General features: G+C 38.0%; 1 protein-coding gene across 1 annotated transcript in view; it reads right to left on the bottom strand.

The window, feature by feature from the left end:
* The window catches only part of LOC306886349 (tubulin polyglutamylase TTLL5-like), a gene marked incomplete at both ends in the record, with an annotated part of 62,924 nt that overhangs the window by 6,800 nt on the left and 38,158 nt on the right, over window positions 1–17,966 (bottom strand). Inside the window, 4 exons of the mRNA XM_079443390.1 lie at window positions 824–886; window positions 9,734–9,825; window positions 9,959–10,060; window positions 14,558–14,649. Coding sequence (XP_079299516.1) covers window positions 824–886; window positions 9,734–9,825; window positions 9,959–10,060; window positions 14,558–14,649 — 349 coding nt within the window. The remainder of the gene's footprint in view (window positions 1–823; window positions 887–9,733; window positions 9,826–9,958; window positions 10,061–14,557; window positions 14,650–17,966) is intronic.

The raw sequence follows: 17,966 nt of genomic DNA on the forward strand, positions 1-17,966 counted from the left end.
GTTTAAGGGAACAGTTGATCCAAAAAAATGTAATTTGCTGAAAATATGCTCCCCTCAGGCCATTCAAGATTAGGATGAGTTTGTTTCTTCATCAGATTTGGAGAAATATAGCATTCCAGCAGTGAATGGGTGCCGTCAGAATGAGAGTCCAAACAGCTGATAAAAACATCACAATAATCCACACCACTCCAGTCCATCAGTTAACATCTGGAGAAGACAAAAGCTGTGTGTATGTAAAAAATTTTAAAAAAAATTTTAATCCATAATAACGCTTCCTCCAGTGAAAAGGTCCATCTCCTGTTGTCTCTCACATCAAAATCCAGCCACATATTTGTTTTGAGCTGCTTTGGCTTGTAAATGGTGCTTGATCTGTGCAGATTTCTCTCCTGATTCAGACCAGAACACTTTTTCACTGTCTTGTTAATTGATGGACTGGAGTGGTGTGGATTATTGTGATGTTTTTATCAGCTGGTTGGACTCTCATTCTGACGGCACCCATTCACTGCAGAGCATCCATTGCTGAGACACTGATGCAGAGACACATTTCTACAAACCTGATCAAGAAAACTCATTTGCATCTTGGTTGGCCAAGGGTGAGTAAATTTTTAGCTCATTTAGATTTTTGGGTGAACTATTCCTTCAAGGGCTCCTCCAAGAATAAGTCATTTTATCAGTGCAAATAAGCCTTTGTATAACATACACTAAATATATATATATATATATATATATATATATATATATATATATATATATATCAACAAAAAGCCCTCAGGCTGAAGATTCCTTAGATGAAGATCTTTCCAACCACGGCAGAAAGACTTACCTTCCATGGAAAAGTTTACTAGCCAACATGGCGTTCATAGACGTCTTGTATTCCAGATAACCACTGAAATAGAGATTCAGAGAGAGAGAAATAATTACAGACAGATTAATTACATAACAATTCCAAAGAAATTATGTGGTAAACAATCAGTCCTGTTGGTTTCAGCAATGACTCTTATGCAAATGAGAAAGACACAAGCTGAATGAGAACATGCACTTTTCAATTGTGTAAAAACTGCGTACTGCTGAAATGAGAAAACAATGTCTGTTAGCTTTCCTCAACAACTGCCCTGCATGTTTATGACAAAACACAGGTAACGATGGGTTAGACGCTTTATGGTGGTTTGGTTGACCGTTTGGCCAGTTGGCTCTCCACAAGACTGCATCGGTCACGCCTGAGCAATATTACTTCGCTCTGCCTTCAAGCAGCTAGAATTAGCTGCTGCATCCCTAACTGTCTAATGGTGCGACCGCGGTGTGAAAATGATGAGGTGCTGAACATTAAATGACATCACAATTTTTCCAGACCGAGTTTAAACAAGCATTTGAAAAGCTTTAGCTATTTTCCTGTGTCAATAACAATATATTTTAGGTGAAGTAAATGTTTATTTAAGACATAAATGTCTCTTTCATTCAAGTTCTTTCAACACTATCCTGTTATGGGACAGTGCCTGCTTCTGAGCACATATTCAGCACGTCTTTAGGCAATGAGAATGAAGTGTTCATACAGGGATGGGGTAGTAATTAAGCAAGCACTTGGGCCAATGCTAAATGCTTTCAAAATAAAAACGTTTAAAAACCTGATACGTGGGAGAACATTCATTTGAATCACCGAGATACGGGCCTGAAAAGAAGAAGGAAGACGAGACCAATTTTCCAAATCTGAGGATACTTTGGCTAGAACACCATTATAGTTTTTCATATAGGATTTCCCCTTGTTCATAGATCGAATTGCTGACTCCAGCTCCTGAAGAGAGATCGGTTCAGCCAGGTATTCTGAATCTGAATCTGACAGCCGAGGTAAATCAAGGTTGGACAGAAAAGATGCAAAAGAGTCAGGGTCACCATCATCAGAAGAAGTATAGAGGTTACAGGAAAAAGAGTGAAAGGCAACATTAATGTATTTTGGGTCTGTCTTAATGAGCCCAGATTGGGATTTCACAGCTTAAATATTAGCAAACTTTTCACTGTTGCGTAATCTTAGGGCTTAAAGGTGGCTTGGTCTACTCCGTTGAAAATAGTAACTCTGCCTGGATCTTTGGATCAGGAATTCTGCCCTGGACCTCAGTAATGAACTGAGTTCGGACCTAACCGCCATGATTTTACCGAGTGTATTGTCTGAAAAACAACGCTGATAATCTCTAGTCAGATTCTGGAGCTGTGATTCCAGTTCAACTATCATTTTGTGTCGGTTTTTCTGAAGGAAAGAGGCATATGAAATTGAGTTATTCCTTATAAAACCTTTAACTGCATTCCAAAGTGTTCGAGGATCATCCACTGAACTTTGGTTAATTTCAATAAACTACACAAATTTATTTCTGAATTGACTGCAAAAATTTTCATCCTGTAACAATTTAGGGTTAAATCGCCTTCTAGTGGCACGAGATGGCCGAGGGATCAAAGATAATCTGCACAAATTTCCATCATGATCTGACAAAGATAAGGAACAGATATCGGCATCACGAACAGCTGAAGATAAAGAAGTAGAAATGAAAATATAGTCAATTCGCGAATAGGATTTATGAGTAGCAGAAAAGAAAGTGAAAGGCTTAGCAGAAGGGTTTAATAAACGCCAACTATCCACCGAAGAGGATGAGGTTACACATTGCCGTAGTTTGTCAGAACACAAAGAGTGTGATTCCTTTGGTCCAGATCTATCCAGGATATGAGACATTACAGAATTCATATCTGCACCCAATACAATTTCAAAATCTGAAAACTTCAAGAGATAGGTTGACAAAACAGAGAAAAAAGTAGGGTCAGGAGTACAAGGGGCATAAACTGAGAGAAATACAATATTCCTATTCTCCACTATTGTTTTTATGTGTTATTCTACCATTTGTATCACAACCTTTCTCTAAAATAGTAATATTTAAAGTCCTCCGGACCAATATTAGGACACCCTTGGTTTTAGTATCTGAAGATGAGTGAGATACCACTTCATAAAACGTATTACACCTGTGTATATCTGTCAGTCCTCTGTCGTGTGCGTCATGTGTTCTTGTGTCCATATTTGGTTTGCTTCCTGTCCTCGTCTAGTGTGATTATTAGTTCATTCTAGTCCAGCTGTGTTTGTCTAATTATGTATGATTATCCTGTGTATAGTCCTGTCTATTCAGTTTGATTTCGTCTGGTCTACTCGTTACTCCCCGGTGTTCCTGTCTGTGTCAGCCTTGTCTTGTCTTGTCTTGCCTTGTTTGGTATCATTAAAGGCTGTTATTTGAGTTTAGTCTGCGTGTTCCTGTATCCTCCTCGTGTGTGCACCGTGACAGAAGACCAGACCAATACAGTAAGTGGCACCCCTTCACCTCGTTTTGTTTTGTTCGTTTTTTCTAGCTTTTATTTTGTTCCTGTTTGACTGTCCCGAGTGGCGACTTCCTTGCCGCGATCCCGCCATATCCCACTGCAAGTCCACGTGGGAGCCGAGCCGAGCTGAGAGCCCTCAAGCTGCGGCTTACCCAGCCTGCCGTTCGCGGGAGAGCCAACCCGCCATCCGCGGCTCTACCAAGCCTGTGGATCCAGTCCACATCACGGCCAGGAGTGGATTTCTTCTTAATCGGAGAAGCCGATGGAGACAACTCCTGCTGTTTACCACTGCATGCCATCAGGTAAAGCACCACCAATGAATAAAACTTAAAACAAAACCAAAAAAAATCAGCAAAAAGATGTCAAACGTACAGAGCTCTACTCAAGTGCGACTAGGTTCATGAGCACGTCACGTGACTCCTCTGACTCTGCTATTTTTGTATATATTTTTTTATTTAGAAAGATTTTTATAACTATATCTTTATTGTTATTGTTATCACCCTTGGTGTGAAAGGGCCTTTAAGTTTTATTTTAATATTTTCGGTTTTAATTTAAAATTTATCTTTATTTTTTATGTATTTTTTTGTCATTTTATTAGTTTTATATATATATATATATATATATATATATATATATATATATATATACACTCACCTAAAGGATTTTTAGGAACACCTGTTCAATTTCTCATTAATGCAATTATCTAATCAACCAATCACATGGCAGTTGCTTCAATGCATTTAGGGGTGTGGTCCTGGTCAAGACAATCTCCTGAACTCCAAACTGAATGCCAGAATGGGAAAGAAAGGTGATTTAAGCAATTTTGAGCGTGGCATGGTTGTTGGTGCCAGACGGGCCGGTCTGAGTATTTCACAATCTGCTCAGTTACTGGGATTTTCACGCACAAACATTTCTAGGGTTTACAAAGAATGGTGTGAAAAGGGAAAAACATCCAGTATGCAGCAGTCCTGTGGGCGAAAATGCCTTGTTGATGCTAGAGGTCAGAGGAGAATGGGCCGACTGATTCAAGCTGATAGAAGAGCAACTTTGACTGAAATAACCACTCGTTACAACCGAGGTATGCAGCAAAGCATTTGTGAAGCCACAACACGCACAACCTTGAGGCGGATGGTCTACAACAGCAGAAGACCCCACCGGGTACCACTCATCTCCACTACAAATAGGAAAAAGAGGCTACAATTTGCACGAGCTCACCAAAATTGGACGGTTGAAGACTGGAAAAATGTTGCCTGGTCTGATGAGTCTCGATTTCTGTTGAGACATTCAGATGGTAGAGTCAGAATTTGGCGTAAACAGAATGAGAACATGGCTCCATCATGCCTTGTTACCACTGTGCAGGCTGGTGGTGGTGGTGTAATGGTGTGGGGGATGTTTTCTTGGCACACTTTAGGCCCCTTAGTGCCAATTGGGCATCGTTTAAATGCCACGGCCTACCTGAGCATTGTTTCTGACCATGTCCATCCCTTTATGACCACCATGTACCCATCCTCTGATGGCTACTTCCAGCAGGATAATGCACCATGTCACAAAGCTCGAATCATTTCAAATTGGTTTCTTGAAGATGACAATGAGTTCACTGCTAAAATGGCCCCACAGTCACCAGATCTCAACCCAATAGAGCATCTTTGGGATGTGGTGGAACGGGAGCTTCGTGCCCTGGATGTGCATCCCACAAATCTCCATCAACTGCAAGATGCTATCCTATCAATATGGGCCAACATTTCTAAAGAATGCTTTCAGCACCTTATTGAATCAATGCCACGTAGAATTAAGGCAGTTCTGAAGGCGAAAGGGGGTCAAACTAGGGGTGGGCGATATGGGAAAAATATCATATCACGATTTTTTATAGAAATATCACGATTCACGATTTTTATCCCGATTCTTTGTTAGTTTTACTATTTTGGTTTTACAAGTTGTCTGAGCATTACAGCCAAACTAGAAAGACAAAGATGCATGGCAGATATTTAGGCCAAAGTGGGTGAAGATAAAAAATCTTTGTCATTATTTTATTTTTCTTATTAAAAAATAAGAACAAAGATACACATTACAAATACACATAATATACAAATAAAACAAACAGTGCTTTATTTCCAGGTACAATAGGTGTATTTAGCAGAGCATTCAATGAAATTGAATGAACAAATATAAAAATAAAACACTAGATAGACTGATTCCTAAAGCAACTGTTAAAGATTTTCAGTCAAGAATAGTGAGTGATTTTTCTCTTTGTGTTTTGTTGTTTTGTTAACGTTAAATGAATAGTTCCCCCACAAATTAATATTCTGTCATCTGTCTGTCAATTCTGTCATAATGTTGTATTTTTATATCATCATTTACTCAAAAGTTGTTTTAAACCGGAAGGAGTTTCTTTCTTCTGCTGAACATTTATAAATGCCATTTTGAAGAAGGTGGAAAACCAAACAGTTGCTGGTCCTCAGTGACTTCCATAGGATTTTTCTTTCCTACTATCAAAGTCAATGTGGACCAGCAACTGTTTGGTTTTCCACTGAGTAAATAATGACAGAAATTCAATTTTAGGGTGAACTATCCCTTTAATGACAGTCGACAGCATGTTTAGTGTCCTGTCCCTTTAAGAGCTGCACGCATCTAATATACAGTACAGGCACGCATCCGTTTCTCTCTTAACTATTTACTTTCATTTTAGAGATAACCAACTCAGTCTGTATGTAAACCTTGTGTATTTTGACAGTATTAGCGCAAAATATAACTTAGTTGAGTAATCAGGCGCTGTTAGACAGGCGTTTTAGTGCGCGTGCTTCAGGTGTATGCGCTCAGAACAAGCGCACGTCAGACCAGCGCGCGAATTAAACATTTAACCAGCAAGGCTTGTGTGCAAATAATGTACTTTTGCGATCGCGAATAAGTGCAGTGTCCTGTCTGAGTAACTCTACTGCTGTATGTCGTGTTGTACAGTAACGTTACATAGAGACGGCGGCGCCAGAACTGTATTTGACAATGTGCGCGGTAGCGCGATACTACGATATTTCTTCAAAAGCAGATCGTGGAGACATTTTTATCGTCCACGATCAAAAATCGTCATATCGCACACCCCTAGGTCAAACACAGTATTAGTATGGTGTTCCTAATAATCCTTTAGGTGAGTGTATATATATATATATATATATATATATATTATATTCCGTTTTAATTTATTTATTTTTAATCAGTTTTAGTTTGTTTTTTTATAATTCCAATTTTAATGCTTTAGTTAGTTGCCAAGGCAACTTTTCTAATTTCTCATTTAAAGTTGTCCTCTAATATTAATATTTTATTTTAATATTCCTAGTTTTATCTAGCAATAACAACCCTGCTGTAGATCTGGATGCCAAAAAAGTGTGACTCCATTGACCTGTTTTTATCCATATTTTACATGCACAATCTTCTTCGCCTGGCCTGCACATATTTTCTGAAATTCATCATGTTTGGTAATGATACCCACTCGTGCTTGTGGAGGGTAACCCATCTGTATTCAGAGGCAGAGCACACTGTCCCAATCAGGAGCGAGAGCACATGCATGAGTGAAGGAAATGATATCTGCGTGACTTGGCATTGCTGGAATCTCATTTTTTATTGCCCATCAAACATACTCATGTATAAAGCAGAAAGACGAAAGACTGAGACTGATTGCCCTGGTCTAAGCACATCTGGTGTTTGGAGGTATCTGATCTAACGGAGGGTGATCCCTGTAACCTGCCCACAGATGTTTCCTATCACAAGTAAGCGGTGTAATACTGCACCTGAACATTATTTCATTCTAGGCTTCAATTGTGTTTATGTTAACATCCTTACTACACTGAATAATGGTGCAGGATTTACTTTGAAACTATCTTCCCTCAAAAATAGCATTCTACAAACAATTTGTATCACTTATAAAGAAACAGCAACATCACATTTTGAATTAGAAAGACTGAACTAGTATTCTCTTGTCAAACTTACTCCAATAAACTCAAAAAACAGTGTAGAGCATTATTAGAGTCACTGGTTTTCTCCTCTGCAGGAGAAACACTTGCTAACTTTATAAGGGACTACGGATGAAAATTAGCCAGTGTTGGCTAAATCTGGTGCATTTTACATATTGTATGTATTATTAATGTGCATTGTCCCTGATTAAATAAATGAAATGAAAGTGGACCTCAAAGAACATTATAAAACAAAAAAAAATGCAGTTCATGAGCCCTTTAGCTAAACCACTGGGTGTACCACACTCTTAGTCCAGATGTCTAGCAAGAGTGTCTTGTGAAGAGTGATCAGAGAGACTATTATAGCTTTTATTAATATTTTGAATTAGATTTTATTTTTATATTTTGTTATTTTAATATTAGTTCAAGTTTTAGTAATTTTGTTGTTTTCATCATTTTTTATTAGCTTCAATTGTTTTTAATACATTATTTCAGTTTTGGTTCTAGCTATTTTAGTACATCACATTTAGCAATGAAAATGAGAAATGTGGCAGAAATGTTTTCAGTTAAAGCTTAGTTTACTTCAAGTAATGAAAGGTGGTTTATGTTTTAGTTTACTATAATAACCCTGAGTGTGGTGATCAGAAAGCGAGCCGGACGACCCTTTCTGAGCTCAGTCCCGTTGAGGAGATCTATGCAGACAGCAGCTGGTCATCCTCACACACCGCTGTTTGCTTTCTCTTGTTAGACATGATTGCAGTGTCTGATTTAGTGGCCAGCGGCTCAAGCTTGGCAACCAGAAGAGTTTTGCAGCTCATGTTGAGTTTCAGGTGATTTGGCCTTATAGGTGAAGTCAGTATGATCTCAGGGTTGTAGAAAAACACAATCTTAAGCTGACTCTGGCAACATACACACACCACAATTTCGGGAATCATTTAAACACAGAAGTGAATGTCCTAAATTAAAACTCAACGTGTGTACATATGGCTGACATTGTGATGCTTACAGTTTAAACCATCTAATTAAGTTTAAACCTGTTCTCGATTTTTTCACAAAAACAACATTACCAATCAGAGACATTACATGCACAAATGTTTTGGTAAACCACCGTCAGTGAAGCACTGTTTTATTTCTGCTCATTAAACCACATGCTTTCTCAACTGCTGCTAGACCCCAGGACTGATGGGAGAAACCGAAGCGGAGAAAGACCAGATATCAGAGTCTGAGCATGAGTCAAAGCACATTTCTCAAACAATCTGTCAGTATACAAAAGTAAATGAGTGACGACAGTGTGGACTGCAGTATTAAATTAGCACATTTTCACAGCTGCTTCGTGTATTTTGTTGAACAACAACAAGAATTATACAGCTGTAAATAATATTACACATACAGTATGAGAATATACATTACTAGGGCTGGGTAGAAATGTAGATTTTAATCGATTCTCATTTTTACGAAACGATATTGATTCTTAAATCCCAAGAATCGATTAGTCGAGCCTGTTTTCAGTTAATGGACTGAACATTGAAGGGCACCTTCCATCCAATGTATCGCAATAAACAGGCATGCGCCGGCCCTGGCAATAAGCATTGTACTTTGGTAGTTTTAATATGAAACAAAGTCTCAGATTTCAATTTCTGTTCATTGTATTGCAGTATTCAAACAATAAATGCCGTTTTGGCGCTGTTTAATGTGGAGTGACAGGTCGCTGGAGCACCTGAGTTCAACAGACGTGAACTGATCATCTCCTCCACATTACTACCAGTTACAGCACAGAATAAACATGACTACACATCGAGTTAAAAGAAAGAGTACACCTTTACAATACCGTCTCGTGTAATCGCTCAATCAGTGTTTCCACCGCGCAAACACGTCAATATAGCGTCTTGTAAACAATATGTCATGTAACGTGACGTTTACCACAGAAAAAACATATTTGGTGATCATAAACTCATTAGTCTGAAAGAAAAATCCACTCTAGAGAGGGGCATTTTGCTAAATATAACATTCATTATAATTTTTTCTTCAATGTTTAATTTGTCTGAATAAATCTGTCAGGTTTTTATGACAGCCACCATTTAAAAGTTAAAAAAAACCCCGAATTGAATTATAAATATTATTATGTAATTCTAACTGTATTATTATAAAACATCAAGTGTATTTTAAACCCACAAATCATTTTATCCTTCAATATTATAGTAATGTGGTACCAACTGATCCTCATGTATATTTTGCAGTTCTTTTTTTCCTTGAGAAAATTTGTCATGCACTATATATATATATAATAAAGATATATATACAAAATAATCGAGATTGAATCGAACTGATAATCAAATCAAATCGCAAGCTTATGACTAAGAATAAAATGAAATCATGAAATTTGTGTCAAAACCCAGCCCTATTTAGACTAATTAAGATTTTTTTTTGTCCTTTCATTCTCTCACCTGTAAAGTTCCCAGGTGTCCGGAGTAGGAAAGATCCGAACAAACCCACCCCTCCTGTCATACTCCTCCTGTACCCTCCTCAGCACTTTCATCTGTCCAGGGGAGACAAGAAATCATGCTGTTCAATATCAAATATGACAGGAGCAGCCAAGAAGAAAGAGCATACATCAGCCTGCTATCTTCAAATAAATTCCTTAGCGTTTGGCTAAAGTCCAAATCACTGACCTCTTCTGCCGTCAGACTCAGCGTACTCTCCGCTAGCTTAGCGCCGGGTTTCTCTCTCTGAGCTTCTGAGTCGGCACTGTTGGCAGACGGCGGTCTCTGATGCTGAGGAAAAAAGTGAATTATTACAAAAATACTGTAGTGGCATCATCAGTGTTATTACAGCTCATAGAGTTCATACAGTCACTTTTGCAAAGGGTTCAAATATGCAGAGGATGCTGGAAAAGCGAAGGATGAGCAGGACCCGGAGGATTTTTCTGAAGAACAGCAGGCAGTTTAACTGTTCAGGGCTGCGTTTCCCAAAAGCATCGTAAGCTCAAGTACATACATCATAGACCGATTGAAACCAATGGAGCTACGATCAACTTAAGCTTACGATGATTTTGGGAAACGTAGCCCGGAATGTTATGGAAGCCCATTTCTGCCACTGAATGAAAAACTTAAAGGTAATTGTGACTTTGTATAGTTTTGTATAGTTGTAGACTTTGGAAGCCCATACAACCTATGGGCTTCCATAGGTTGTCAATCACCCAGGTACACACAGTAATAAGAGTCAAGGGTATGCAAAATTTGTAAAAGGTTAATTTATGTAAATTTAGTAATTATTTTGTCTTGTGGACAAAAAAGTAAATATTTGTTATGTGAAATCGCATAAAAAAATAGCATGACATTTTTATTTACATTTATGCATTTAGCAGATGCTTTTATCCAAAGCGACTTACATTGCATTCAAGTTACAGTTTTTACATTTTATCAGCTCTTGCTTTCCCTGGGAATCGAACCCATGACCTTGGCGTTGCTAGCGCCATGCTCTACTATTTGAGCTACAGGAAAGTAATATCTTATATTTTATAACATCTTTTATTTTGTCAAAACGATTAACATCTTGTATATTCTGTAAGGGCTACAATACTTGTCAAAAGTATGTTAATGTTTAAAACTTATTACAAAAGTTCATTAAATGTTGTTGTCTGTTCATCAAGGCTGCATTTATGTGCTAAAAAAAAACAGAAATATTGTGAATATTATTGCAATTTAAAATAACCGTTTTGTATTATAATATATTTTAAAACGTTACACTATTTCTGTGATCAGAGTAGGGATGCTCAGTTTAACCGTTTAACCGTTAACCGACCGATAAGAATTTTGACCGATTAATACAATCAGTTAAATGGTTTAAATTCACTTATTTATTTGCAGTAATTTATCAAAATATTTTAAAAGGTTTGCTGCATGGTTCAAATAAGCTATGCGTATAAAAAAAATAAAAATAAAACCGTTTTTTAGAGAGAAACATAATTTGCGTATAAGTCGCATTTTATTGTTTACTTCAGAAATAGGCCGACGCGAATTACAAGCATTATAATAAACACTGTAAACATAGCTAGGCTATTTTAGTTCCCCTCACTCCACAACAAATCCTTTCAATTAACAGTAGGCTATTTAGAATAGAACACGAATTAAACAAGTAAGAAGCTATAGCTATATAAAAGACAAACCAAAACGAATTAATTTAGGCTAAAGATTAGATTCAGCTTGAATTAAGACGAAACTGAAACCAATGTTGGGTCTCTCGTTCGACACCAAATCAAATGTTTCCGTATTTGCGATGTATTTGAATGCCAAAATAGCCTATTATTCACCTTTTATGTATAGGCTAGGCCTACTTTACTCGCATTACCACATCCACGTAAAACTACATGTTTCGCATAACTTCAGGGCGGTACGGTGATAACGCTTAACGGCACAGATTTTACTACATGTTTAAACTGAGCAGTGTGTTTTTTCCCCCTATGTTTGACTGATTGTTTTTTATAATGATAATGAACAGGCTGCATTGTCAAGCTAAAATGCTTAACTGTGCGCGCATGCGGCGCTGGAGCAATCACTTGATTTGTATTTGTTTTTTCCTTCTAACAGTGGAAGCAAATACTCCTTTTAGTCATGAAGTTAATTGGAATTGTAAAAGGTTTGCTTTTATTTGTCTACATTCACAATCAAATCATTGCGCTTTTGTAAAATAAGCCTAAAAAAATAGGATGCCGATTTCTGCCGTCTGGTTTCCTTTCGCGCAGCACAGAAATGAACCGAAACTCTGCATAGGCTACTTGTTGCACAGTTTTTCTTTCGTTTTCTTAAATTATTATTGAAGTGAAAATATATTTCTCGTATAGGCCTATTTATTCGTCATAAGAGAGAGAGAGAGAGCGCCTAGCTTTATGATGTTTTCTCCGCTCGCAGAAGCACTGCAGGTGCCTGATGTGATAGCTATGATGACCATGTGAATCCTCAGGTTCTGTTTGTTGCTTTTTACACGTGTAAAATGAATCCACGGAAAACAAATGTTAGCATTTTTATCGGGGGAACAAGACACTTATTCTAATTTAATTCAGTTCTAATTTAAGATAATCTTGTCAGTTAGCGGTTAATAATCGAGCGTCGGTTGCCGGTTAGGAAAAATAACCGAAATGAACATCCCTGGATCAGAGCTGAATTTTCAGCATCATTAGTAGTAAGAATACCTGACTAATCATTTTGGATGTTAAAATAAGTTCACAACTAGTTAAAAGACATTCTTCTATGTCGTGTAGTAACATTATTCAGTTCTGAAATGGAGACTAGTTTGCCGGCGAGACAGTCAACCCCAGGGAGTTAAACTCTGTCCTCTGGCCATGGGGCAGATCTCACAGCTGGACTCTTCAGTCAGATTCATAAAATTATTACAACTAGAAAATTATGTTATACTGTATATTATATGCAAGCAAAGATTTCAATCAGCAGCATTCTGATTATTGCCATGTAAGCCTCTACCGCTCAGTAGCACTCGAAACACACAGTTTAAGGTATCAAGCTGGATCGCATCACTCTACCCTGGGTCTAAAAAACCTCAGCGAATCGACAGGGAAATCAGCTCCTTAACATCTAGTTTGTTAACTGAGGAGAGCTGTGTCCCAAATCCACCATGGAATTCCCTAAATCCTTTTCATCAGATTGATATGAAACAGCTGCTCCAGACTCTGCCAGCCAGTTTGATGGGTTGCTGAGGAGTCCCACCCTCTTGAGGACCGACTGTGGGCCAAAAATTACAAGTCCATTATAAGCATTTGGAACCAATAACATGATCCAGTGACCAGCGTGAAACTCATGTGCCTGGCTGGTTGGTTGCTGGTTGCTCTGAGTCTCAATCTTATTCTTCTGGGCCAACTTTGCACATGCTTGTTCACCACACAACAAATGAAATCAAGAGATTTGATGAATGTCACTTGGCTGCTCAAAAAAGTGCTTCAAAGATCAGCTAGAAGCATCACTAAAGAAGTCTTGAATGTGTTGGAGTTCAGCAATCATCAGATCCACTGGTATCCACATGAACACTCATTTCTGTGGTTTAGATGGCTGTCCTGTGAAGCGTCTGCCTTTGTTTAACTTTCTTCACTTTTGACCATGCTTATGTTTTGGTTGTTATTTAAGAAGCAGTTCTTCTGAACACATTCAATCATTTTGCACTTGTAACTCAAGACCTAAGTATTTTAGTCTTTAAAACACATCATCAATGCGCTAGAATATGAAAGTAGAGAAAAGAGTATGAGTGACCTCCGTGGACCAAACGTGCTGATTGGTTTAATGTGCCATTGTTATTTCCAGTCATCTACTGTATTCAATACTAAGATGAAATAGTCGTCAACTGGAATTTATGTTCCTGAACACCATATCCGCTGTTAAGGTTATGTTCAAATGAACACTGAATAAATCATAAAATAATATTTTTTTTATTATTATTCTGGCATTTTGTCAAAAGTTCTAATAGCACTAAGGCCTTTTAAACCAAGAACGGTAATATAACTGTAACAATAACTAGTGTCTACAGTTTTGTCGTTCGCCACTTTAAATGCTCAAGCTCTTTAAAGCAGGATGGATTCTGATTGGCTGTCAATGTTTTTTATCATTCATAAACTAGAAAAAGAAAATCCTTCTGAAAGTGATTCCAATTATATTTTTCTTCTGTGCCGCCATTATTGCATATTGCATTACTCATATAATTAAAACAATTATTAAACTTTTAGTTATAATTATCATCATATCATAAACTCATTCCAATTTTAGTAAGATACATAAAGACAGAATGAATATATTTATCCAAGACTAATGTGGCAAAAGCTTCAGCTTTCTGATCAAATCTTTTACCAAATCACTTAACAAATGCAAGTAAGTTGGTTAAAGATTTTATCAAAAAGGTCCAAAACACATTCATCTGGGTCCAAGAGAAAAAATTGTTCTCTATAATCGATTAAGTCTGTCTGAGCCCCCGGGGATCAGAGTGCCATCATCAAGTTTTCAACATCTTTAGACAGTAATCATAAATCATAAAGCACACAGTGATAATATTCTAATTACATTAGCACACCCTGTCCTAATTAAGTTATACCCCTGACACTGTCTTACACTGACACACCTGCATGATGAAACATGAAGGGTTCTCTTATTAAAAAACACTATAAGTTTGTCTAATGATCATCATGATTGTCCTAACTGTTCAGTTGTTTATCCTGTGTATCTACACCGAGGAAAACTATGTGAATAAGCTCAAAGTGTGGGTAATATTACCTGAGGTTTCTGCGGAGGATTCTTCATTCTTGAATCAATCCCAGCTCTGTCGGGACGCGGCTGTCGTAATAACGGATCCTGACACACAAAACCTAAGCACAAGAAACAGTTGCTGTTCAGACAAGAGTGTCCTTTGATGAAGCTTAATACAATCTATTCATAATTAGCTTGGGTCTATCCATTCAGATGTGTGATGGAGTGTGTGTAAATAACAGACCAATACAGTTAGAAAAAGGTGATATCAAATCAGATCAAATGTTCTGTTTCATGTTAGAATTTCTGCAATAATACATGTTATATATTACTGTTCAAAAATGTTTTTATAATGCATATTTATAATACATACAATGTTTAAACATTCATAAACAAAAGTATAGCAAACGAATCTGTCGCCAGAATCGAAATCTTCAACTTTTACAAAGAATGAACAAATAGTCTTGAGTTGATCTGTGGCAAGACATCCAAAAATGATGTCAAGTTATCATCAGAAATGTGGATTACACAGACATTGCCATAAAACAAACAAGATAAAATACTGCATGCAATCAACAACAGTCATTGTACAGAGATCAATCATTACAGTGAGCGTTCCTTTCTGTGGCGTCACAGAAAGCTTTTGGAGTGGGGACAGCCTATTGAGTAAGCAGAACAAAACTTTGCCTTGAGCAATCATTATTTTCATGAGCGCTGCAGAGGTATTTTCTTCAGCCAAACTATGACAGTTCAATGACTCATGCAAGCAAGCGTCTAATGATCTGCTGACAGTTCCTTCATGTAAGTCATCTTATGCTAATGAACAGCGCCTGCAGGTAACTCTTTAACACTGTGCTTCTGATGCAAGGTAATTCATTGCTTTTCAGACACATCACATTTGATTATCACACAGTTTGAGGTTGGAAGAATGTGACGCAAAACCACCAGCAGGCAACAATGCCCTATTATGGATTTAGTGAGAGAGACAGGAGACGCCCAGCGTGAAACCTATGAAATACTAGAGATGTAACGATATTATCAATATCACCATATTGCGATAGCAAAATTGTCTCAATATTATCGTGGTCAACAAACAGGTCAATGAAACAACAGGTCTTCCGTGCAAAAAGTGTAGTTTTTCAAATACATTTATTTTGGGCCATTATGCTTTGGCACAGTAGCATATGTCAAACAAAATAAAACCGAAAGCACAATATGGCTCAATCCCTTCATTAAGTCTGATTGCGCTGTGCATTTCAAAGCGAAGCACACAAATTGTTCAGACGATCGTCTGTGTTTTCTGCTCCTCAGAACGGCTCCGTTCACACTGAATGAATGCAGTGAACTCCTTTATTGCTTGTGCTGAGTTTAGCACACGTTTGGGAACGCAGCGGCCACCAGTTATGCTTTATTTTCGTGACAGATGATTACAGCGTTTCACTAGATGTGTAGTGAGACGTGTTTCTGTAAGCCTGTTTTCACTGAAGCTGGAGTTTTCCTTCAAAATAAAAGCTCTACTGTCGTTTCTGTCCAAATAAAAGCTTAAAGTGCAGTATGAATAGCTTACAGCTAGCAGTTTAAATCCAAATTCAATATATCTCTTTCAAGTGTAGAAATTAGGAAAGAAGTGTAATTTCCCTACTGTACTGTAAATATACCCGTTAAAATATTTGACACTGCAGTTGTTTTACAACATATGGCTACTACTGTCATTATTATTATTCTATTCTAATTAGTTTGGTTTCCTAAAACAGCAGTGTGAATGTAATCTAGACTGAGACGGTACATCACAAATAAAAACAGAGTTGAGTCCTCTTTAAAGTTCAGGTACAAGTCATTTCACTGACTTAAGTTTTCTTAGTTAAGATCATGGGATGGAGCTCTTAATTTTGAACTCTCAAAGTGCATTAGATAGAATCATTTAAATTTAAAATGTTAAGTTTTCCCAATTCTTCATTTGTCTTTTATTTTTTTTTAAATAATCGCAATAAATATCGTTTCGTGGACTTCATATCGCAATAATATCGGATTGTGAGGTTTTAATATTGTTACATCCCTATGAAAAACCCATCTTATTTTCTCCCTTTTCTTTTCATTTTAATTTTTGTAGATTCTGTTTTATGATGTAATAATTTTTTTTTTATCAGAAATTGTGGTAATGTCAGTCCTGTCTTCCTGTGTCTTGTGTTTCCCCTCCTCTCATGCCCATATTTGGTTTGTTCCTGTCCCCGTTTAGGTTTATCAGTTTATTAGTCTCCAGCTGTGTGTCACTAATTATCTAGTTTACTCCTCTGTTTACAAGCCCTGTGTTCCCTGAGTCTGGTGTCAGTGGTTATATGTCATTCCTTGTGTTCTGTGTCTCCTGCGTTCTAGTGATTGGATAAATAAATGTTGTTTGATGAACGATTGTCTCCTCGTTGCCGGTCTCCAGAGAATGTGACCTGGTAATCATGAATGCATAAAACTTTAATGATTTAATTAAGCTTTAAAATGTAATCAAATGAAATTTGAACAATTCCTTTCATTTTTGGCAAAATGCTGCACAAAAAAGATTTATGGTTTAAATTAAAACATGGATAAAGTTTTATGAAATTCCATAAAGATCTTTTAACAACTGTATTATTATTGTCATTATTACTTTGAGAAATACATTTTACTGTACAACAGTAACATTTCTGTCATAATTTACTCGTTTTATTTCATAATGAATGCTTTTGAGATGTTTGCCCCATTTGCCATATTGAGCTTTATTAATGTGCTCACTACGGGTCAGGGATGAGATCCTTCCCCAAGTGGAGGAGTTCAAGTATCTCGGGGTCTTGTTCACGAGTGAGGGAAGGATGGAGCGGGAGATCGACAGACGGATTGGTGCGGCGTCAGCAGTGATGCGGGCGCTGCATCGATCTGTCATGGTGAAGAAAGAGCTGAGCCGAAAGGCTAGGCTCTCGATTTACTGGTCGATCTATGTTCCCACGCTCACCTATGGTCACGAGCTGTGGGTAGTGACCGAAAGAATGAGATCGCGGATACAAGCGGCCGAAATGAGTTTCCTGCGTAGGGTGGCTGGACTCTCCCTTAGAGATAGGGTGAGAAGTTCAGTCATCCAGGAGGAGCTCAGAGTAGAGCCGCTGCTCCTCCGCATCGAGAGGAGCCAGGTGAGGTGACTCGGGCATCTGGCTAGGATGCCTCCTGGACGCCTCCCTGGGGAGGTGTTCCGGGCATGTCCCACCGGGAAGAGACCTCGGGGAAGACCCAGGACACGTTGGAGAGACTATGTCTCTCGGCTGGCCTGGGAACGCCTTGGGATCCCCCTGGAAGAGCTGGACGAAGTGGCCGGAGAGAGGGAAGTCTGGGTTTCCCTGCTTAGGCTGTTGCCCCCGCGACCCGATTCCGGATAAGCGGGAGATAATGGATGGATGGATGGATGGATGGAGCT

The sequence above is a fragment of the Barbus barbus genome, assembly GCF_936440315.1.
Source record: "Barbus barbus genome assembly, chromosome: 20".
NCBI classification, from domain to species: domain Eukaryota; kingdom Metazoa; phylum Chordata; class Actinopteri; order Cypriniformes; family Cyprinidae; genus Barbus; species Barbus barbus.